This window comes from Oncorhynchus masou, chromosome 13, assembly GCF_036934945.1.
Source record: "Oncorhynchus masou masou isolate Uvic2021 chromosome 13, UVic_Omas_1.1, whole genome shotgun sequence".
Taxonomy (NCBI): Eukaryota; Metazoa; Chordata; class Actinopteri; order Salmoniformes; family Salmonidae; genus Oncorhynchus; species Oncorhynchus masou.
The window spans coordinates 74,913,788-74,938,769 of NC_088224.1; the positions used below are offsets into that span (position 1 = coordinate 74,913,788).

General features: G+C 45.6%; 1 protein-coding gene across 5 annotated transcripts in view; it reads right to left on the reverse strand.

The window, feature by feature from the left end:
• Positions 1–14,520, reverse strand: part of LOC135553047 (unconventional myosin-XVIIIa-like) — a 161,086-nt gene extending 146,566 nt beyond the window's left edge. For all 5 annotated transcript variants that reach the window (XM_064985114.1, XM_064985113.1, XM_064985111.1 and 2 more), the window contains exon 1: positions 13,468–14,520. In XM_064985114.1, the coding sequence (XP_064841186.1) occupies positions 13,468–14,520 (1,053 nt within the window). The remainder of the gene's footprint in view (positions 1–13,467) is intronic.
• Between the last annotated feature and the right edge of the window lie 10,462 nt (positions 14,521–24,982).

Below are 24,982 nucleotides of genomic sequence, written 5' to 3' on the forward strand. Positions count from 1 at the left end.
CTGAACTGTAATATTCAAATAAACAGAAAAACTCACAGAGTGCACCAAGATGAAGCCAAATGGAGCCAAATCACCTCAGCCTTTCTAGAGACAGAGTGAGTGTTTCAATTTGATGAAGAAGATCTACTGTATTGTGTAGAAGTCTGTGAATTCTAACAGCCAGTGAGTTAGCGAGTGTTTGAGGGGTTAACTCAAGAGGGGGCAAAGTATAGCCCGCTGGGCACTTCAATCCGGCCCACAAGGCATTCAAAAATATGTAGTTACAGTCTTGTCCCATCGCTGCAAGTCTCATTCGGACTCAGAAGAGGCAAAGGTGGAGAGCCGTGCATCCTCCGAAACACCATACACCTGGCAACAGTGTCAGCATGCATGCGCCCAGCCCGGCACAAGAGTCACGAGAACGCGATGGGGCAAGGATATCTCGGCCTGTCAAACCCGGACGACGCTGGGCCAATTGCGCACCGCCTCATGGGTCTCACAGTCTCAGCCAGCTGTGACACAGCCTGGGATCGAACCCCTGCGATTCAGTGCCTTAGACCATTCCAGATACAGCAGGGGTTCAAACTTTAGAACCCAGTTACTACATTTGAATATAAAAATTTATTTTAGCAAACAAAACTATGCTACATTTTATCTCTGGGTTCCTCAGGATGACAAATCAGAGGTAGATTACTGAATGTAAGTACATTATTTACCTTCAGAGATGTTTCAAATGTTTCAAACCAAGTGCTGTGATAAAAGTTGTTGTTCTGTACTTCCTTCAAACAATAGCATTGTATTTTTTCACTGTAATAGCTACTGTACATTGGACAGTGCAGTTAGATTAACAATAATTTAAGCTTTCTGCACATAGACATGTCTATGTCCTGGATGTTACTTACAACGTCATTCTAGTCACATTAGCGCACGTTAGCAACAACCGCCCCGGTATAGGGACACCGATCCCATAGAGGTTATTAAAGAAGCTTAGGTTGTTCCTTCTACACAGAATCCACCAGAGGTGACAATGAAAACAAAACCTGAAACAAAGCTGTAGTACATTAGGGGTGAGACTGCAGGCCTGCAGCCTGCATGATGGGACTGAAAAAGAAGTACAGTGCCTTGCGAAAGTATTCGGCCCCCTTGAACTTTGCGACCTTTTGCCACATTTCAGGCTTCAAACATAAAGATATAAAACTGTATTTTTTTGTGAAGAATCAACAACAAGTGGGACACAATCATGAAGTGGAACGACATTTATTGGATATTTCAAACTTTTTTAACAAATCAAAAACTGAAAAATTGGGCGTGCAAAATTATTCAGCCCCTTTACTTTCAGTGCAGCAAACTCTCTCCAGAAGTTCAGTGAGGATCTCTGAATGATCCAATGTTGACCTAAATGACTAATGATGATAAATACAATCCACCTGTGTGTAATCAAGTCTCCGTATAAATGCACCTGCACTGTGATAGTCTCAGAGGTCCGTTAAAAGCGCAGAGAGCCTCATGAAGAACAAGGAACACACCAGGCAGGTCCGAGATACTGTTGTGAAGAAGTTTAAAGCCGGATTTGGATACAGAAAGATTTCCCAAGCTTTAAACATCCCAAGGAGCACTGTGCAAGCGATAATATTGAAATGGAAGGAGTATCAGACCACTGCAAATCTACCAAGACCTGGCCATCCCTCTAAACTTTCAGCTCATACAAGGAGAAGACTGATCAGAGATGCAGCCAAGAGGCCCATGATCACTCTGGATGAACTGCAGAGATCTACAGCTGAGGTGGGAGACTCTGTCCATAGGACAACAATCAGTCGTATATTGCACAAATCTGGCCTTTATAGAAGAGTGGCAAGAGGAAAGCCATTTCTTAAAGATATCCATAAAAAGTGTTGTTTAAAGTTTGCCACAAGCCACCTGGGAGACACACCAAACATGTGGAAGAAGGTGCTCTGGTCAGATGAAACCAAAATTGAACTTTTTGACAACAATGCAAAATGTTATGTTTGGCGTAAAAGCAACACAGCTCATCACCCTGAACACACCATCTCCACTGTCAAACATGGTGGTGGCAGCATCATGGTTTGGGCCTGCTTTTCTTCAGCAGGGACAGGGAAGATGGTTAAAATTGATGGGAAGATGGATGGAGCCAAATACAGGACCATTCTGGAAGAAAACCTGATGGAGTCTGCAAAAGACCTCAGACTGGGACTGGTCTTCCAACAAGACAATGATCCAAAACATAAAGCAAAATCTGCAATGGAATGGTTCAAAAATAAACATATCCAGGTGTTAGAATGGCCAAGTCAAAGTCCAGACCTGAATCCAATCAAGAATCTGTGGAAAGAACTGAAAACTGCTGTTCACAAATGCTCTCCATCCAACCTCACTGAGCTCGAGCTGTTTTGCAAGGAGGAATGGGAAAAAATATCAGTCTCTCGATGTGCAAAACTGATAGAGACATACCCCAAGCGACTTACAGCTGTAATCGCAGCAAAAGGTGGCGCTACAAAGTATTAACTTAAGGGGGCTGAATAATTTTGCGCGCCCAATTTTTCAGTTTTTGATTTGTTAAAAAGTTTGAAATATCCAATAAATGTCGTTCCACTTCATGATTGTGTCCCACTTGTTGTTGATTCTTCACAAAAAAATACAGTTTTATATCTTTATGTTTGAAGCCTGAAATGTGGCAAAAGGTCACAAAGTTCAAGGGGGCCGAATACTTTCGCAAAGCACTGTACATATGCCTGCAAGGTGAAGATATATCTGCACTTTACCCATTAACTGTTACATTTTGCAACCCATTCAGCATTCTCTCATTGATCACTATGGCCTTTCGGAGCATATTGTTCTCTAGTGAAGTTAAACACTAGACAACAGTTTCTTCTAAACAAGCTCCCCACTATACTCTTCCCTCTCTCCACTGTACTCCTCCCTCCCTCCACAAAAAACTTTGGGCCCAATCACAAAATAATAACCATTGCTGGTATTGTTCCTCAGCCTCAGAGCAGAGTAACACAGCATGGCCGACTGGCCGTGGTGGAATGTGGCAGAAAGTTCCCAGAAGGCTTTGTGTTGCGGGTCAGTGGCATGGCAGGCCAGTCCTCCAGAGCTGTGTTTAGTGCACAGAAACACACCAGGCCGCTCCCAAGCAAAGCCGTCTCTGCTCGGCTGACTTCACACTGACAACAAACAGCACACAAACAGCAGCGTGGCTAGAGAAGAGCTGGTTGGGCTGGTAGTGGGACTGGGACACACTAGTTAGTCAGCGGAGTGTTTGTGGCAGTGAGTCGTTACTGTAGTGAGGTGCTTTTGTTTTGTTCCTATGGCAGAGATGCTCTACTCTGCTCTGCTGTTCTGTTTCAGGCTGGGGATATAGGGCTGCGAACAACAAGGCCTTTCCAGGACAACAGAGGAGATGCTCTGTTGTTCTGTTTCAGGCTGGGGATATAGGGCTGTGAACAACAAGGCCTTTCCAGGACAACAGAGATGATCTCTGCGAACAACAAGGCCTCTCAGAGGAGATGCTCTGCTGTTCTGTTTCAGGCTGGGGATCTAGGGCTGCGAACAACAAGGCCTTTCCAGGACAACAGAGGAGATGCTCTGCTGTTCTGTTTCAGGCTGGGGATATAGAGCTGTGAACAACAAGGCCTTTCCAGGACAACAGAGGAGATGCTCTGCTGTTCTGTTTCAGGCTGGGGATATAGAGCTGCGAACAACAAGGCCTCTCCAGGACAACAGAGGAGATGCTCTGCTGTTCTGTTTCAGGCTGGGGATATAGAGCTGTGAACAACAAGGCCTTTCCAGGACAACAGAGGAGATGCTCTGCTGTTCTGTTTCAGGCTGGGGATATAGAGCTGTGAACAACAAGGCTTTCCAGGACAACAGAGGAGATGCTCTGCTGTCCTGTTTCAGGCTGGGGATCTAGGGCTGCCTTTCCAGGACAACAGAGGAGAACAAGGCCTTTCCAGGACAACAGAGGAGATGCTCTGCTGTCCTGTTTCAGGCTGGGGATATAGAGCTGTGAACAACAAGGCCTTTCCAGGACAACAGAGGAGATGCTCTGCTGTTCTGTTTCAGGCTGGGGATATAGAGCTGTGAACAACAAGGCCTCTCCAGGACAACAGAGGAGATGCTCTGCTGTTCTGTTTCAGGCTGGGGATATAGAGCTGTGAACAACAAGGCCTTTCCAGGACAACAGAGGAGATGCTCTGCTGTCCTGTTTCAGGCTGGGGATCTAGGGCTGCGAACAACAAGGCCTTTCCAGGACAACAGAGGAGATGCTCTGCTGTCCTCTTTCAGGCTGGGGATATAGAGCTGTGAACAACAAGGCCTTTCCAGGACAACAGAGGAGATGCTCTGCTGTTCTGTTTCAGGCTGGGGATATAGAGCTGTGAACAACAAGGCCTTTCCAGGACAACAGAGGAGATGCTCTGCTGTTCTGTTTCAGGCTGGGGATATAGAGCTGTGAACAACAAGGCCTCTCCAGGACAACAGAGGAGATGCTCTGCTGTTCTGTTTCAGGCTGGGGATATAGAGCTGTGAACAACAAGGCCTTTCCAAGACAACAGAGGAGATGCTCTACTGTCCTGTTTCAGGCTGGGGATCTAGGGCTGTGAACAACAAGGCCTCTCCAGGACAACAGAGGAGATGCTCTGCTGTTCTGTTTCAGGCTGGGGATCTAGGGCTGTGAACAACAAGGCCTCTCCAGGACAACAGAGGAGATGCTCTGCTGTTCTGTTTCAGGCTGGGGATATAGAGCTGTGAACAACAAGGCCTCTCCAGGACAACAGAGGAGATGCTCTGCTGTTCTGTTTCAGGCTGGGGATATAGAGCTGTGAACAACAAGGCCTCTCCAGGACAACAGAGGAGATGCTCTGCTGTTCTGTTTCAGGCTGGGGATATAGAGCTGTGAACAACAAGGCCTCTCCAGGACAACAGAGGAGATGCTCTGCTGTTCTGTTTCAGGCTGGGGATATAGAGCTGTGAACAACAAGGCCTTTCCAGGACAACAGAGAAGAAGACTACAAAGGGGACTGTAGACTCTCCAGGGATTACCCATAACCATTCTAAGTGTATTCAGCATAGATGCCATTCAGAAAGTATGACTTCTTCCACATTTTGTTATGTTACAGCCTTATTCTAAAATTGATTAAATGTGTTTTTCCCCTCATCAGTATACACACAATACCACATAATGACATTGCAAAAACAGGTTTTTAGAAGTGTTTGCATATTGATAAAATAAAATAAACCAATTTTTTTTCATTTACACAAGTATTCAGACCCTTTGGCCAGTGCTACCCTGGGGGTTAGAGCATTGGACTAGTAACCGCAAGGTTGCAAGTTCAAATCACTGAGCTGACAAGGTACAAATATGTCGTTCTGCCCCTGAACAGGCCATCATTGAAAATAAGAATTTGTTCTTAACTGACTTGCCTAGTTAAATTTTAAAAACTTGTTTTAGCACTTTTGGAAGTGCTTACAGCCTTGAGTCTTCTTGGGTAGAACACTACAAACTTGGCACACCTGTATTTGGGGAGTTTCTCCCATTCTTCTCTGCAGATCCTCTCAAGCTCTGTCAGGTTGGATGGGGAGAGTCACTGCAGAGGTATTTTCAGGTCTCTCCAGATATGTTTTTTTTTTTACACCTTTATTTTACTAGGCAAGACAGTTAAGAACAAATTCTTATTTTCAATGACGGCCTAGGAACAGTGGGTTAACTGCCTGTTCAGGGGCAGAACGACAGATTTTTGTACCTTGTCAGCTCGGGGATTTGAACTTGCAACCTTTTGGTTACTAGTCCAATGCTCTAACCACTAGGCTACACTGCCACCCCAGTGTAGCCTATATGTTTGATCAGGTTCATGTCTGGGCTCTGGCTGGGCCACTCAATGACATTCAGAGATATGTCCCGAAGCAACTCCTGCGCTGTCTTGGCTGTGTGCTTAGAGTCATTGTCCTGTTGGAAGGTGATCCATAGCCACAAGCCTGAGGTCCTGAGTGCTCTGGAGCAGGTTTCCATCAAAAATCTCTCTGTACTTTACTCTGTTCATCTTTCCCTCAAATCCTGACTAGTCTCCCAGTCCCTGCCCCTGAAAAACATCCCCACAGCATGATGCTGCCACCACCATGCTTCACCGTAGGGATGGTGCTAGGTTTCCTCCAGACGTGACGCTTGGCTTTCTGGCCAAATAGTTCAATCTTGGTTTCACCAGACCAGATAATCTGCTTTTTTATGATCTCAGAGTCTTTAGCTGACTTTTGGCATCTCCAAGTGGGCTTTCATGCGCTTTTTACTGAGAAGTGGCTTCCGTCTGGTCACTCTACCGTAAAGGCCTGATTGGTGTAGTGCTGCCTTCTCCCCCGATTGCTCAGTTTGGCTGGGCAGCCAGCTCTAGGAAGAGTCTTTGTGGTTCCAAACTTCTTCCATTTAAGAATGATGCCTCTGTGTTCTTGGGGACCTTCAATGCTGCAGAAATGTTTTGGTACCCTTCCCCAGATCTGTGCCTCGACACAATCCTTTGACCGAATGGCTTGGTTTCTGCTCTGGAGGCGAAAGGAACGCACACCTGTTTAGGCGAGGTGCTGGCTAGCGGAGAAGAACACTTGAAAAAGAAAAGGAGAGCCGCACAATGTCCAATGTTTCAACAGACAAGCTGTCTTCATCAGGGTAAAATGACAAACACTGCAGGTCACTAGTTTATAAAGTGTCAAAGGACACAGGTGGGTTTTGCTCTGACATGCACTGTCAACTGTGGGACCTAGACAGGTGTGTGCCTTCAAAAATCATGTCCAATCAATTAAATTTACCACAGGTGGACTCCAATCATGTTGTAGAAACATCTCAAGGATGATCAATGGAAACAGGATGCACCGGAGCTGAATTTTAAGTCTCATAGCAAAGGGTCTGAATACGCATGTAAATAAGCTATTTATGTTTTTTATGAATTTGCAAAAATGTTGATTTTGTTTTATTTCATCCATTTTAGAATAAGGCTATAACGTAACAAAATGTGGAAAACGTCAAGGGGTCTGAATACTTTCCGAATGCACTGTAGATTAAGCCTGTGTGTGTGTATATGTATGTTTGTATTGCGTGCATGAGTGTGTATACACGTGTGTGTATATTTGTGTGTGTTGCCAACATCTGGTACACAGCTGTGGGTGGAGAGACTAGCCCCAGTCCTAGACAACCTCTCCGTGGGCACCACTGCAGTAACAGGCCATGCTGCATCTTTACAGGGTAGTGAGTCTCCTCTCCTCAGCAGTCTCCTACCTCCACTGTGGAGAACTAGCCAGCTAGCCTGGGGCCCACCCAGACAGGTCACAGAACAACTCTTCTCACAGGGAATATTATACCGAGTCCAGAGAGGCCTATTAAAAAGGCACTAGGCCTCATCCACATACTGACTCACAACGTTGCTCTACAGTCACAACACATCTAGAAGGACTGGAGAGGAGGAGAGGAAACGGCAGCCATGAAGCTATTAAACTAATGTGCATCATAAAACCCAGACATAAACAATTGACTAATACATTTAATAACATACGGGGAAAAAAATGTTGGATCCCTTATCCACTTTGGACCATGGACTGAAATGACCCCAGCTGGGCTTGGTTGGGGTTGGACCGTGGACTGAAATGACCCCAGCTGGGCTTGGTTGGGGTTGGACCGTGGACTGAAATGAACCCAGCTGGGCTTGGTTGGGGTTGGACCGTGGACTGAAATGACCCCAGCTGGGCTTGGTTGGGGTTGGACCGTGGACTGAAATGACCCCAGCTGGGCTTGGTTGGGGTTGGACCGTGGACTGAAATGAACCCAGCTGGGCTTGGTTGGGGTTGGACCGTGGACTGAAATGAACCCAGCTGGGCTTGGTTGGGGTTGGACCGTGGACTGAAATGAACCCAGCTGGGCTTGGTTGGGATTGCTGAGGGTTTTTTGCGTGTGTAGAGTTTTCAGAGGTATCTGCTGAGGAGACAGGAGAGAGAAGAGCAGGAGCAGATGTAGGCTACATGTCAGGATGCTGGCGTAGCGTGGCGTGGCGTGGCGTGGCGTTTGTTATTGCTCAGGTTTGATATGGATCCAGGTACAGTAAATTCAGGATGACTTGGGTTAAGCTCTGAAAGAAGCTCAGGGAGAGCAAAAAGGCCTGTTTTAGAGAAATGGTCAGCTGATGCCAAGAGCTGTCAATCATGGGAGGAGGAATCCGGTTTCTAAAAGTCCTACAAACTGGCATCCTCAAACAAGTTAATCAACCTGCTGTATTTTGCCTAGGTTGAGAATTAAATCCTATGCATTCACACATGAGCCCATTGTCTGGGTGGACCCCCAGCCTTATCCAGGGCCAAAATAGACCTAAGTATCTTGTTTGTTCCTGTGAACCGCAATGCTTTATCCCTTCTCCCCATCTTGGTGCTCCTTGCAGGATATCCTGTCTACATGAGCCACTGACTGGGAGCTTCCTGTCTGTCTGGGGCACTGGTAAATCACCATCTGTGTGTGTGTGTGTGTGTGTGTGTGTGTGTGTGTGTGTGTGTGTGTGTGTGTGTGTGTGTGTGTGTGTGTGTGTGTCAGAGCATACTCCCTGACAGCCTCCTGATCTCCTCACATTCCTGAGCTATGGAAGAGGAGAATTTCAACATGTCATTCTCTGCCAAGGAAAGTTGGACGTAGAAAATGTTGGGAAACTTTAAAAATAGAAAAACACCCACACACTCAGCCCCTACTCAACCCTAGCGCCTGACCGACCCCCCTGCTCCAAGAGCTACTTGGCTCCAAGAGGATGGAGGATAGAGGGTCATACTGTAAGGGTCACAGTAGCCTCCAGGGGACATTTTTCTATACAGTTACAGTAAACTTCCTAAACAGCACAAGTACTGGAATGACTTATTTCTCTCTGTGACTTTCAACTAATTAAATATTGCGCATACGTCCATATTGTGTCCCTACGGTACTTGGGACAGCTGTGGTACAAGCCCATGTTCCCTACTCTAGGCTTGACAACAGTCTTTCATCCACACGGCTAAGGTGTCTGCCCTGCACACTGGATATTTCTTCATTAACTTTTAGTTGTTTATGAAACAGACTCTGCATTGAATGTCTAATTACCATGGGTCTGGAAAGCCATTTCAGAGTGCTTATAAATCTGGAGACGAGAGTAGAGCAGCTGCTTGTGTCCCTGTGAAGTGTGCCTCCATTACAGCCTTTGTTGAACTGAGAAATTACCGTTCTGTTGGTTCTCCTTCACTTGAACGGATGACTCGACTGTACAAGCTGTTGATGTTTGTTTTAGAAGACAAAGGGATGGAGAGCTGGCCTGCTGCTTAGTGAGACTGGAACATATAAGGAACGTATAAATCAGTAAGCGAAGCACACAAAAACGCACCCACGCACGCACACACACCTCAATAAGCCCTCATTTCCTGTTTGCGTGATGGAAACAGAGCACTCGGTCACTTAGTTTTTTAACTATCTTATCCACACTGTGACTCAAAGGGGCTTTTCCGAAGAAACCAACTCCAGGGCCCAGGGAGGGAGGGCCCACAGTCCCAGAGTCACTCTCCGTCTACGCAAGAAAAGCCATTCTTTCTTTTTCTCCCAAAAACTCCAGAGAACAACATGTGGCCAGAACACGGCTTGCTGGGGCAGATTAGCCTTTCATTAGGACTTTGTGTCACAAGGGCCCTTGAATCTCAGCCAATTGAGGGACACAAACAAAAAGCTCCAAATTGGCTTCCCCCCCTTAGGGGACAGGACTGCTCGCTACGTGATAGAGCTACATGACAAGCGATAACAAAGACTCAGTATTGTGAGTGGGCATCAGCTGAAAGACGAGAGAGGAGAGGGAGAGTGCTGGCAGGGATGTGGGACAGGAACGGAGCAGGGTTGATTGCAGAAAACTAAGAAGTCACTAAATTAATTTAGTTTTAACAGCTCCAACAAGGGATTGGGGATTCCCAAGTATCGATATCTACAAATTATACACTACCGTTCAAAGGTTTGGGGTCACTTAGAAATGTCCTTGTTTTTGAAAGAAAAGCACATTTTTTGTCCATTAAAATAACATAAAATTGATCAGAAATACAGTGTAGACATTGTTAATGTCGTAAATGACTATTGTAGCAGGAAACGGCAGATGGAAACGGCAGATTTTTTTATGGAATATCTACATAGTGATACAGAGGCCCATTATCAGCAACCGTCACTCCTGTGTTCCAATGGCACATTGTGTTAGATAATCTAAGTTTATCATTTTAAATGCTAATTGATCATTAGAAGACCTTTTTGCTATTATGTTAGCACAGCTGAAAACTGTCGTTCTTATTAAAGAAGCAATAAAACTAGCCTTCTTTAGACTAGTTGAGTATCTGGAGCATCAGCATTTGTGGGTTCGATCACAGGCTCAAAATGGCCAGAAACAAAGACCTTTCTTCTGAAACTCGTCAGTCTATTCTTGTTCTGAGAAATGAAGGCTTTTCCATGCGAGAAATTGCCAAGAAACTGAAGATTTCATACAACGCTATGTACTACTCCCTTCACAGAACAGCGCAAACTGTCTCTAACCAGAATAGAAAGAGGATTGGGAGGCCCCGGTGCACAACTGAGCAAGAGGACAAGTACATTAGTGTCTAGTTTGAGAAACAGACGCCTCACAAGTCCTCAACTGGCAGCCTCATTAAATAGTACCCGTCTCAATAGTACCCGTCTTCATTAAATAGTACCAGTCTCAACGTCAACAGTGAAGAGGCGACTCTGGGATGCTGGCCTTCTTTGCTAAAATTTCTAAAAAACTGTTTTTGCTTTGTCATTATGGTGTATTGTGTGTAGATTGATGAGGGGAAAAAAATATTTAATAGATTTTATAATAAGGCTGTAATGTAACAGAATGTGGAAAAAGTGAAGGTGTCTGAATACTTTCACAATGCACTGTATGCCAAACTTGCCAAATGCTATCATGAAAGTCGTAAACTTTGTGTTTATCCTTGATGATTCTTAATCAAGTGCACCTTGTTTTAAATTGTCAAATAAACAAAACTAAAAAGCAATACAAATCGTATCGGCACCTAAGTATCTTGCTAATATCGTATTGTGAGGTCCATGGCCATTCCCAGCCCTACTCCAAAGCACACTTCTCAGGGTGTTGACTGCATCATCATGATCTGTCAGATTGAGACTCTAACCCTCTCACAGCAGTGGAAGTCAGTCAGCGCCTGGGATCTGATTCTGATCTACTCTCCCTGTTTCTGCTCTGGGAGACAGCAGTGGGTTAGCCTACACTACACAGGGAGGGAGGCGCAGAGCCAGGAAAAGTACAAAAGGGGGAGGCTGGCCTCAAACTGAACAGCACAGCAAAGTCCTTCTTTGTTTATTGGTAAATTCCAAAATAGAACAATGCCGAAAATTCCGGAGTGAGGCAGAAAGGAGGGGTGGGGGAGTGGGAGGGGTTCTGCAGTGCTACCATGTCACCCATTTGTGAGAAAAGCATATTTTGGGGGAACGGATAATTTCCCCAGTGTTTTTCAAATCTCTCCAAATTGCTCAGTAGCCGGCCATGTCTTCTCTGTGTAGTTTAGACAAGTGTGCTAAGACAGGCTTGTGCCTTGCTATTCCATGTCCTTTCACAGAAATAACAACTAAGGGTTCTCCTATGGGGACAACCGAAGAACTTTTTTTCTAAGAGTGTAGGCTTTTCACCTATGCATTAAGACTGACCCATTTGATGCCCTTAAGCTTCAAAGTGCCAATTATTCCGGGCTGAAGGTCAGATACAAAAATCAAGAGGAGCAATGTGGTGTTGGTTGACAACAAACATGGTCATGAATTGGTAGTGTATGTGTGACCATTTTGTAAACCTAGTTTTTAGGCACAGAGTATCCTTCAAGTATCATAACACTCCCTGACCCTGACCGCAATCAGACCTAGTCAGGGACAAGGCCTACCACACTAGACACACACTTGCAAGTATACAGACACACGCATAATTGCACACACACACACAATCCAAAACACACCCTTTTCACCGCTGCACAACAATCCACTATTACACTGGAACAGTAACATAACCATCTTACTAACCAACATCACAAACATCCAGTCCACAAGTTTACAAACAAGGACTTGGCTCAGAGCACTGCAGTTAGGTCAAGCTGTTGGAAAATTCTTGGATAGGAATATAATTTTCAAAAGATTAAAAAATATATATATATATATATATATATATATATATATATATATATATTGATACATAACTTATGCAGCAGTATAACTATTTGCAGATGACTGAACAAACATGATACATTGTCTGCTGTTCTTGAGTGATTAAAGGACACGGTGAACACACACACAAACACTTTTTATAGCAGTGTAATAAATGGATATCATCGCAAACAGATTTCAATTCCGACTGTTGCAAGTTAGCATGAAGAAGGTGTGGCCCATCTTCTCAAACCCTAATGTGATTAAGGAAGTCTTATCCACCCCCCACCCCCTTCCCGCCACCCCACACACACACACACACACACACACACACACACACAGCTGGAGTTGTTTGCCTCGACAACACTTCCTCTGTCTGAACTCTGAACTGGACAGCAGTTCCCGAACAGTAGCCTGTTCACACAGACACACTTTCTACTTACATCAGCATGCAGACATAGTGTTTGAAGAACACACACGTACACACACTTGCTTACGTATCTACCCTCACAGAAGCTGAAGCCCGGGCAGAACGCCCTTCTTATCTGATAAAACCAACAAGCAGAGCATAAAATACAAGATTAGCCACAACAGCTTCCATTTGATATCAACCGGGTGGTCCGGCCAGAAGTCGACTCCGTCCACCACTCCATGTTGCCCTTCAACATCTCTGGCTGGGCTGCACACATCAAGCCCAGACATCAAGCCCGAAACCTAAACATTACAGAAGGTAGATAAGGAGAGGAAGAAACATGGCAAGAAGAGTCTCGTAAAAACTGCTTCAAGCCGTCAGAGCTGTGGTAAGTTCGTCACTAACGTTTCCCAACAGAACATATATGTTCTGTAATTGTTTTTTTACTCTAAGAGTTTTCTGTTAGTTCATACAAAAACCAAACTGGACATGGGTTGAAGTGCGCTGTGGAAACAATGAGAGACTTAAGTGTCTGGGCCACTCCATAGGTTAGGCCACCTGTAAACAAGTTGTGTGGGAAGTGGGAGGGAAATGTGGTTGTTTGTTAACAAAAGTGATCACCATCAGACAGTTCCAAAGTTACAACACCCATCATGCTAAAACATGTAAAAAAACATTGGCATTGGTGACTCACTCCACCATTTAACAACACTGACTTTCCACACACCCACACCAACGAGTGTGATATGTTGGGTCCAATTCAACTCTACAGTATAGAAGAGCCAAACCAGCCCGTGGGTTGCCTCTCTAGAAGTTGTAGGTCTGAATAGAATGTCTATCTAGGTGATAAGTAGAGGAGTGATTTGGGGTAACTTACATCCTGGGCCTCTCGGCGCTGGCCGTCTGTGTTCCTCAGCCAGCAGCGGCTCAGCTCACTCAGCTCCAGGATGGGCTGCACCTTCAGCCTCACCGTGTCCCCAGACTGACGGATCATCTCCACAATCTCGTCCCTGGTCTTGTTCTCCACGTTTCCCCCGTTGATCTCCACCAGACGGTCTCCCGGCACCAGCCCCAGGGCCAGGTCCTTAGTGCCGGCCCCGGGCTCTGCGAAGTGCACCACCCTCCGGTAGACCCCTCCGTCGGCTCCGCGGTCCAACATGGTGGTGCGGCGCAGGGAGAATCCGAAGTCACCCGTGTTGCGGCGCTGGAGCTCCAGCTCCCGTGGCTCCGGAGACTGTGGAGGGATGACAACCGGGAGCCTCAGGTCAGCAGGGAAGGTCTTGTCCACCACCTCAGGGATGCGAGCCATCTTGACCGGCACTGGCCAAGGTGCTGGCCCGACCCACACCCCGACCCCCAACCCCAGCTTCTGCTGCTGGAGGCTGTGCTTACTCTGCGGGTCGAACACCTTGTTCTCCACCTGCGGGGACGGAGCAGCTGAGTTCTGTCCCGAGAGCGTGGAGGTCTCCGAGGGGCTCTCCTCTTTGCTCCTCTGGGAGAAGGAGAAGCGCTTCATGACCTGAGAGGAGTTGTGCTTGGCCATCGAGCCGAAGTGGGCCACGCGGTCTCGCACCGAGCCACGGTCCTTGTCCAGACAGCCGCCCCCCTCGCCCTTCAGGTCATCGGTGGAGCTGGCAGCGCTCAGGCCGTCTACGTCCAGCACCATGCTACTGCGGTTGCTCAGGCCGTCTGACTCGATGTCAGTGAGGCTGAGCTCGTGGCTGCTGGCCACCTTGATGGGGATGGGGTTGGAGATCTCCAGCTTGTTCTTGGAATCGCGCTTGGACTCTCTCTTGAGGTTGAAGAAGCCACGCCTCATGCTCATCTCCTCCAGGCTGCGCAGCTCCGCCGCAGACATCCTCTCCTTCTTGTCCTTCTTATCCTTCTCTTTCTTCCCTCCATCCTTCTCCTTTTTGATCAGACTGAACATGGTGGTGTGCCTGCTGTGTTGCTCAACACAGTGGGTCCTACCGTTTTGGCTCCTGTTTTCTCAGGCAAAGGGGATTTTTCCATACAGAGGCAGAGGTCCAGTTTTTTTGGGGGGTGGGTCCAGTCTTTCGTAACCTCCAAAAAGGGGTTAAGCTGCCACTAGTTCAAATGTCCTGTGGGAGAGAAAAAACACCTTCAGTCGACCTTCACATCTGGCATGACAGAATGAGAAACAGCGCTCATTATGTTTCATAAATACAATTATAAACTGGGCAGTGGTATAACAGACTGTATACCACGGGTATGACAAAACATTTATTTTTACTGCTCTAATTACATTGGTAACCAGTTTATAATAGCAATAACTCACCTCTGGGGTTTGTGATATATGGCCGATATACCATGGCTAAAAGCTGTGCCTATGAACAGCCCTTAGCCGTGGTATATTGGCCATATACCACACCCCCTCATGCCTTATTGCTTAATTAGATCACACACAATATATCACTTCCATTGCAGAGGACGAGTGAGGAATTTGTCGCAGAAAATAAAATTGTGCATTTAACAAACACTATCTTTATTTCTCAAAACCAAACATCTTTCTAAGCCTTTTGAGTAGGACTATAGATAGAACAACCCACACCTTAACACTTTGCAACAGACCATTACCATGCCACACAAAACACTAGCCGATAAAGTGAACATGGAAAAAATGTTACACACATCACAACCAAACAACAGTTTAAGTGATCTTGGCAAAATAGACAACATTCCTAGTGTAACGGATGTGAAACGGCTAGCTAGTTAGCGGTGGTGCGTGCTAAATAGCGTTTCAATCTGTGACGTCACTTGCTCTGAGACCTTGAAGTAGTGGTTTCCCTTGCTCTGCTAGGGCTGTGGCTTTTGTGGAGCAATGGGTAACGATGCTTCGTAGGTGACTGATGTTGATGTGTGCAGAGGGTCCCTGGTTCACGCCCGGGTATGGGCAAGGGGACGGTCTAAAGTTATTCTGTTACACTAGCCTCCATTAGAGCTGCATTTGCTCAAACATCAAGGAAGATCTTTTTGCCAAAGAGACACTCTCAACATACTGCGGAAAGTAGGCAGGACATTCCCAAAATCTGGGTTTTATTACTATTTTTCTGCCTCAGAGGAGCTACCCCTCTACATTGGGTAGCATTGCACAGAATCCCAAACAGCCTAAGGCTTCAAACCCAAATTATGTAGTCTAGGCCTAAACTATATTTCAGTCTCCATTTTATGTGTGTAAATCACATTCAATGTAAGCCAAACACCCAAATAGGCTTATACCTACCTCCTCTACCTGAGTGATAGAAGACATTTTGAAGGTGAAATAACTGTTTAGCCTAACTGTTGTTCCAGTGACGGATGGGGCGCTCAAAATGGGTCAGAATCTACACAGTCCACTCTGGTAGTCACTGGGTGAAACGTTGGTGTCAAAGTTCCAGTTCTATCTGATGTTCCCAGAGTTCCCAGCAGCAGGAGACCCCTACATCTAAACAAGCTTCAAGCTAAAAGAAAGTTAATTTTTAAATCATTAATAAGAAGATGTATTGATGGAAATAGATTTTTAATAATGGTATAGTTACATATAGCTCACTATTTTGCATCCTGTGAGCAAAAACATATGCCTGCATGACGCTCCTTAACAGCTTAATTTTGAGCTGAAAAATGCCATACACTTTCGTGGTTATAGCCAAGCTTCCTTGTTGCTACAGATGTTTACACTTTTTTTCCAACACCGCAGGGATGCTATGGGCACATCATTTTGCCACTTACATCAAGGCTTTTCGTTACAACAATGAAATGCAGCTGAAATAGTTGGCAAGCTCCACTACGCTAGCGAGTGAGGTGTCATCGTTCCCCATTCCCTCAATGGACAGGGAGGACAAAAAGCGAGAAAGCTACTAATACGAGCTAGCCAGCTAGCTGATGTCACATTGGGAATTATAATGTTTTACAGGCCATTGTTAACTATACCTGTAAAGTAATTTCCTCTAAATCTGTCTGTCACAGAAAAGCCCTGGCTACAAGACTTTATTGAGAAAAGTGATATTTTGAAACTACCAATATGCCTTTAGTAAGCTTGCACGATTAGCTGGCAGCCCAAGCCTCTATTCTTTTGCCCACATTAATTCTGGTGTAGCCTATCAACTAGGCTAGCTAGCTGCTACATCCCTGTGAACATATTTTGGGATTTCTGAGAGACTTCTATCTATAGCTATCTAGCTAAGCCATTCTGCTTTCAATGTTTAGCTCAAATTGGTGCATCGAATCATTTTGAGATATTCTAACATATTCATGAAATGATGGATGACTCACCGTTTGCGTGTGTTCTTCCTCTGCTCTGTGTCGGTGGGTTGACACTGGTGCGTTCGAATCGGAGGGAGCTGTATTGATGGGTGCAGCTCGCACTAGAAAGCAGCTGCGTTGACTGTATATGATTAGCTAGATGACTGGTTACAGCACGCATGCAACATCACTGAAAATATATCGAATAGTGATTCCTGCTGGCCAGTTGGGTTTATTGCAAGTTGGACACAGGATGTACCACTTATGAAAGATTACATTATCACTCTATGATGATAGATTTCTATTGGTTGCGGTAGCATTTTATATTTTGTGGGTAAAGTATTAATACATACACAGTAAATAATCTAGGAGTGACTGGTTTGTTTATCTGGGATTCATTCCAACCAAGCACTATTAAGCACCATTTGGTACCAGTTTACCAATAGGCCTACTTTTATCACTGGCCCAAGCTTTTTGGGGTCCCGAAGCAGGATCCTATTTTGGGTTCCCCTTCACAGTTTATGGGGTGCCCCTGGCCATTGAGGTGGGCCCTAAGCAGTTGATTATTTTGCTTATAGCACTGGCCGCCACTGTGGTGTCGGTTTACCAGTAGTGGAAATTCACACCACACCTTCGCTCAATGCGCAGTGAACTGTTTGCCTCTATGTTTGGCTGCTGCATCAACTGCAAGCCTGGAAAGTGAAAACATTATGCATGGTAGAGTCATAAACTAGAAGGTAAGTTATAACAAACTTTAATTTGAGAGCTGGAGGTGCAGAATCCCTCTGGTAACCCCATTGGGTACGTGGTGTTGGAGTGGCACCCTTACCTGCCCAAACTCACTGTGCAGAACAAGAGGAGAGAGCCCCCATGGTGCATGTGTTGTCTGTCAATGCTGGTCAGATGTAAACTTTGAAGTCTCTGGATGAAACAGTGAAGGTGAAGGCGGTGATGCTGGGAGTGTAGAAATGTAGAGGAGACGGATCACATTACCATCCCTATAGGTGACATTTTCTGCCCACTGAACAACATCAGGATAAAAATTAAACAAAAACTGTATGAATTGACAACTTCCATGTTCCATCTATTGATGCTCAATGTAAAGCATGTTGAAATTTGAAGTTAATAGAATGTTAAAGAGATCATCTGGGATATTACCTGCTGCATATATTCACTGAAAAGCGGGGTTACTATGTTCCGTTGTCCTTTGTTTGCTAAATCATAAGTTGTTAACTGAAAGTGTGTTATTTTAATTATGAGTGTCAAATAAAGTCTTTAGTGCGGACATCAACCTTGAATCCAGAGCCTATGTACCCTGAAACTCCTCTTACCTATGGTCCTTAGCAGTGGCCTCTCCCCAGGCCCTTCCATACACTTAGGGTAGTTTGTCACTCTACCAGACTCTGCAACGGCTTTGAGATGTCACCATGCACCACACCTAGTAGAGAATTTGGTACCTGATAGAATTTGTAACTTTACCGAAGCAACCTTTCTTGTTCAACAATCATGCGTTAGAAATCTGTGACTATTTATGTGTATTGCTCAGTTTACTAAACTCTAGTTAATTAATCGCCTCCTTATAACGCACATAGAAAGGTTTAAAATGAAATCATGCTGGAAAACTATAACGAAATTTGGTCCTGATTGCACAATTCTTTTGCTCAATGAAAATGTCCTCCAAAGTAACAGTGTTGTGTACCTATTGGCTTTGTTTTAGAAGTCTGGCAATAACTTTGGTATAAAAAAATCCCAAAGTAGAAAAAAATAGTATAACACTGCTATTGTCATCACGCTGTCCATGGTACTATAATGATGTGCATTCTAATGTCTGCAGCTTTGTACATTTCCTTTTAATTAATCGATTGTATTACTGTAGCCTACCTAGAAGGTGCACCTATGATAAATTATACATAAGAAAAATAGAGTCCAGTAAAAAAACACTTTCAGTATATGCACAAAAACCTTACAGAGAGGATAGGAAACAATTGTCAGTAAATCCCCCATCCATATTCTCATTGATTTATTTCACACCCAAGGGTTCTCATAGTCCACTAAGAGTAGAAAGTGTGGGAGTAAAAGTTCAAAGGGTGTATCAGGGTCATTGCTTCCGGTCCCAGGTTGTCCTGGATGTGAAGGGTGAAAAGTAAAGGCCGGGGCCGCAGAACTGTAGAGTGCAGCAGTCATTCTCCTCTGCTACAGCAAACACTTGCTGCCCGACACTGTTCTTTACAATGTAGTTAGTATTCACTCACCAGTCCAGAACCACTTCAGACAGATTAACTTTCTGGTGGTCGAGGAGCTAGTCGATCTGAGTCAGTTATTCCAATCCTGGATGGCAGGCTAGTGGTCTGAGAAGGGCAGGCATCAGCACAAGAGCCTGAGGGGGCACAAAGCCTGGGGGTAGTGGGACTCCGGGAATCATGGGGGCACGATAGAGGCCTGAGGGTAGTGGGACTCCGGAGCTCATGGGGCGGGGTAGAGGCCTGAGGGTAGTGGGACTCCGGAGCTCATGGGGGCGGGGTAGAGGCCTGAGGGTAGTGGGACTCCGGAGCTCATGGGGCGGGGTAGAGGCCTGAGGGTAGTGGGACTCCGGAGCTCATGGGGCGGGTAGAGGCCTGCGGGTAGTGACACTCTGGGAATCATGTATGCAGGGTAGGAAGCATGAAGGCCATGTGGCACCAATGTCATGGCCTCAGTCATGATCGCCTGTCCTAAGCCAGTGCCAATCAATCCAAGACCTTGGATGGCCATGGGAATAATGCACTTTCATTTCTGAAAATAGCTAGACACACACCAAAAATGTCCTTTTATATTTTCAAAATCAGCAGGTAGCCTAAGATAAATGCAAAACAAAGAGTTTAGGGAGTATATAGCCTACTGCTTTTCGAAAGAACTTCCTTCATTTCAACAAAAGGTAAGTAGGCCTAATCAAGTGTAGTACACAGCATGCCAGACTAGACCAGCTAATGTAACTGTAGGCATAAGCCTACCTGCTTTGATTTGATTTATTATTAGTGTCTTGCATCTTCAGGATGCCCAGCTCACTTGAGCAATGGGTTTATAAAACGCTGGCAGTGTGTTAAACTATTTTTTTGCAGTAGAAAAAGAAAATTAACATATCGGTACCTGTTTGTCCCGCAGTGTTCTGATGTGGATGACAGACACAGGTAGCCTATAATACTTTGCATCATACTCAACCTAGCCTTCAGCAAGGATGTGCTCTGGATGTGTTTTCTTAATAACCTCACTATATATCTGTATATTCATTATCTTGTTGAAATGCACAGATTGATTTAACATGTAGCTACACTTCGAGTAGTTTCCTGATGAAAATGAATAGGCTGAATTACTGATGTATCAGATTAATGATCTGCTGACCCGTGACCAGCTACTCTTCTCTTCCTTAGACTGTGTGGATGTAGAAAGGACCTTTGGTGCGCTCCAACACAAGTGGGTCCCAAGTTTAGATTTTTGTTCCCTCTCCGAATGCACGCTGCATGTACCTCTCTATGGTATACTCGCAAGACCGATGCTGGAGTCGAGAAGCAGGTACGGGAGTTGACATTTAATTAGGAACAGACAAAGAGCAAGACAGGAACAGCGTAAGCACACGGATACACAACGACAAACAACAATCAATGCAGCAGCGGGGAACAGAGATGGGGAACTGACAGATATAGGGGAGGTAATAAACAGGTGATTGAGTCCAATAATACACTGATGCGCGTGACTGGGAAAGGAAGGTGTGCGTACTGATGGTGGCAGGAGTGCGTAATGCTGGGGAGCCTGGCACCTTTGAACGCCAGGGAAAGGGAGCGGGAGCAGGGCATGACAGTACCCCCTCCTCAGAGGGGTGCCACCACCCACCTGGGCGAGCCTGACAGGCCTGCCGAGGCACGGACGCTGGACAAACCGGCAGGGCGTAAAATCCCGACAAACCGGCAGGGGCATGGAAGCCTGGCGAACCGGCTGAGGCGTGGGAGCCTGACGACCCAGTTGAGGTGTGTCAACCTGAGGATCCCGCTGGACCATGGGAGCCTGAAGATCCGGCTGAGGCGTAGCAGCCTGACGAGCCGTCTGGGGGTAAAAACCTGACGATCCGGCTGAGGCCTGACGTGGGATGGGCGCCTTCCGAGCCAACCGGGGCAAGAAACCTCTCAAGCTTAGGCACCCCCGTATGGAAGGTCAACATGTTTAAATTGTCTTATCCGGACATGTCTGAACACTTGCAATTATCATTTTTCACTTGCTTTTTTCAAGTGTCAAAAGTATTTTTTTTGTACATGTGATTGTTTCACCTGTCCAGTGTGATTACAGGTGATTTGAACACCTGTTATGATAATTTTTCACTTGCCTTTTTCAAGTGTCAAATTTTATTTTTTTGTACACGTGATTTTTTCACCTGTCCAGTTGTCATGCATAGGTGTAATAGGTGGCAGGGAAGTCAGGCGCAGAAGAGTCAAACTGAGTGTAAAATGGAGTCTTTTAATAAAGTTCCACGAGTATGCTCCATAACAATAAATGAACAAACAAACCAAACATGGGTACGAGGACCCGACGCGCACCTATGCAACAATCACACTATACTGACAATAAAACAATCTCTGACAAAGACATGAGGGGAAACAGAGGGTTAAATACACAACAGGTAATGAATGGGATTGAAAACAGGTGTGTGGGAAGACAAGACAAAACCAATGGAAAATGAAAAAAGGATCGAACGCCGAGCACCGCCCGAACAAGGAGAGGCAACGACTTCGGCAGAAGTCGTGACACCAGTGTGTTTACAGGTGATTAGAATGTTTGTTCATTACACCTGTTCTGTGTGCATTACACACGTTCATTACACCTGTTCAGTGTGCATTACACACATTCAATACACCTGTTCTGTGTGCTAATGTTGATACTCTAACTCAGAGACTCTGTCTAGAGTCTCACTCCAGAGATTGGATGGACCGACCTCCTGGCACAGGGGCCAATCCAGCCAGCTCCCTTACCCAGAGATATGGGGGGAAGGGCCGGAGAGGGCTGAGGCTGACCCAGGGAGGGGGGCCCGACCCCCAGAGAGTGGTGCCTACCTCCGCCCACGGCCACCAGGGGGCACCAGTACATCCAGCCAGCTCCCTGAACCAGGGATATGGGGGGAGAGGGCTGAGGTCGACCAAGTGAAGGGGCCGTCCCCCAGAGAAGGGGGCCAACCTCTGTCCATAGCAACTAGGGGGCGCCAATACAACACAGAAATCTGAGGCAGACCCAGGGAGAGGGGGCGACCCCCGCCCAGAGCCACCAGGGGGACCCACTACATCCACCTAGCTCCCTACAGAGGGCCAGAGAGGGATGAATCCAACCCAGGGAAAGGGGGGCCAACACCCGGAGAGGGGTGCCGACCCCCACCCACGGCCAAAAGGGGGTGCCACTACAACCAGCCAGCTCCCTGCACCAGGGAGATGGGGGAGAGGGCCAGAGAGGGCTGGGGCCGCCCCAGGGAGGGTGGGGGTGTACCCCTTAGAGGGGGGCCGACCCCCTACCCTCGACCCCCAGGCGGTGCCACTACATGCACCCTGCTCTCTTCACCAGGAAGAGAGGGGGGAGGCAGCCACAGAGGGATGGACAAACCCAGGGAGGGGGGGCCAACCGCCAGAGAGAGGGCCCATCCCCTGCCTGTGGCCACCAGGGGGTGCTACTAAATTCACCCAGAGAGGGCTGGGGCTGACCAAGGGAGTCGGAGCCAATCCCAGGGCAGTAGGCACTAACTCCGCCATGGTTCGTTCGACAGCCTATAGGGTGGTAAAATGCGTTTTTCTATTATTATTATCTTTATTATTGCCAAAAATGTGTTATTTGGTAAATACAGGCTTAGAAAATGTTATACGTTTTGTTCTATGAGATAATCTTCATAGGCTAACGTTACATTTAGTTTTTAAAGCATTTATGCACATAAAGCACATAAAGGCTTTATAATTGATAAAGGTCATGTTAAATGACTGATATTATCTCATAGAAGGAAACTCCTGAGCCCATCTTAACCTGACCTTATTTTCAGCATTTTGTCATATTTCTACCAGTATTACATTTACATTTTAGTAATTTAGCAGACACCCTGATAATATTTTACTAAATACATATACTGGGACATCTTTTAGCATTTTCCTCACAGTATCACACATTTTCAAGCTTTATTAGTCTTATTACACCAATTATTTACAGGATCAGTGGGTCCCCGTCGGAACAGTTGAGCTAACGTAGGCTAATGTGATTAGCATGAGGTTGAAAGCAACAAGAACATTTCCCAGGACATAGACATATCTGATATGGGCAGAAAGCTTAAATTCTTGTTAATCTAATTGCACTACCCAATTTACAGTAGATATTACAATTGGCTTAGCATCATCTGGGTTAGGGAGGGTTTGGCCAGTAGGGATATCCTTGTCTCATCACACACTAGTGACTCCTGTGGTTGGCTGGGCGCAGTGCATGCTCACCAGGTTGCCCCTTGTTTCCTCTGACACATTGGTGAGGCTGGCTTCCGGGTTAGATGCGCGCTGTGTTAAGATGCATGGCTTTTGACCTTTGTCTATCCCAAGCCAATACGGAAGTTGTAGCGATGAGACAAGATAGTAACTACTAACAATTGGATATCACAAAATTGGGGAGAAAAGGGGGTATTTTTTTTTTAAACAAACAAAAAAATTGTTAATAAACCAATTTGGCACATTTGGGTAGTCTTGACACAACACTTTGAACAGAAATGCAATGGCTCAGTGAATCAGTCTAAAACCTTGCACATACACTGCTGCCAACTATTGGCCAAAATCTATATTATGCCTTGACTCCTAAGTCATTTTAGGCAAAAAAAAATAAAAAAGGGTCCGATCCTTAAGAGGTTTTAATTTATGCCCCGAAAAATCTATTCAGTTCCTCCACATTCAAACGAATGGCGGCCAACTTGAAAATAGGTTGTTGTGACTGATTTTACATTAAATCTATGATGACTCTATGAAACCTTTCCAATGGGTGTCCTTGTTCTGTGGGAAGTTTGGTGAAGTTATCGTCTATGGTGCAATGTGATAATAAAGCACATCCCAGAGCTGCCCATTCTGTCTCATCAATGTATCCCAAAATGCACACAGGTATGAGCTTTGACTCCCCCCCAAGGTGGACCCATGGAGATGTCATTAACATTCCAATTATTTTATACATGATTTCATGCCTCAAGTTAATAAAATATCAAGTGCCTTATTTTGCAAAGATTGTTCTCTGATAATACAAAATGACATTACATATCCTCCATCCTGTTGGTCCAAATAACCAATGCCAGTTTATTTATCTATTTTTTTTATTTCACCTTTATTTATCCAGGTTGACCAGTTGAGAACAAGTTCTCATTTACAACTGCGACCTGGTCAAGATAAAGCAAAACAGTGCGACAAAAACAACAACACAGAGTTACACATAAACAAACGTAAAGTCAATAACACAATAGAAAAATCTATGTACAGAATGTGCAAATGTAGAAGAGTAGGGAGGAAAGGCAATAAATAGGCCATAGAGGTGAAATAATTACAATTTAGCATAAACACTGGAGTGATAGATGCGCAGATGGTGATGTGCAAGTAGAGATACTGGGGTGCAAAAGAGCAAGAGGATAAATAACAATATGGGGATGAGGTAGTTGGTTATTTACAGATTGGCTGTGTACAGGTACAGTACACATCGGTAAGCTGACAGCTGATGCTTAAAGTTAGAGAGGGAGATATAAGATTCCAGCTTCAGTGATTTTTGCAATTCGTTCCAGTCATTGGCAGCAGAGAACTGGAAGGAAAGGCGGCCAAAGGAAGTGTTGACTTTGGGGATGACCAGTGAAATATACCTGCTGGAGCGCGTGCTATGGTAACCAATGAGCTGAGATAAGTCGGGGCTTTACCTAGCAAAGACTTATAGATGACCTGGAGCGGGTTTGGCGACGAATATGTAGCGAGCATAGTCAGTCAACGAGAGCATTTAATTTTGGATTGGAGATGCTTAATGCGAGTCTGGCAGGAGAGTTTACAGTCTAACCAGACACCTAAGAATTTGTAGTTGTAGTCCACATATTCTAAGTCAGAACTGTCCAGAGTAGTGATGCTAGTCGGGCAGGTGGGAGGGTGCGG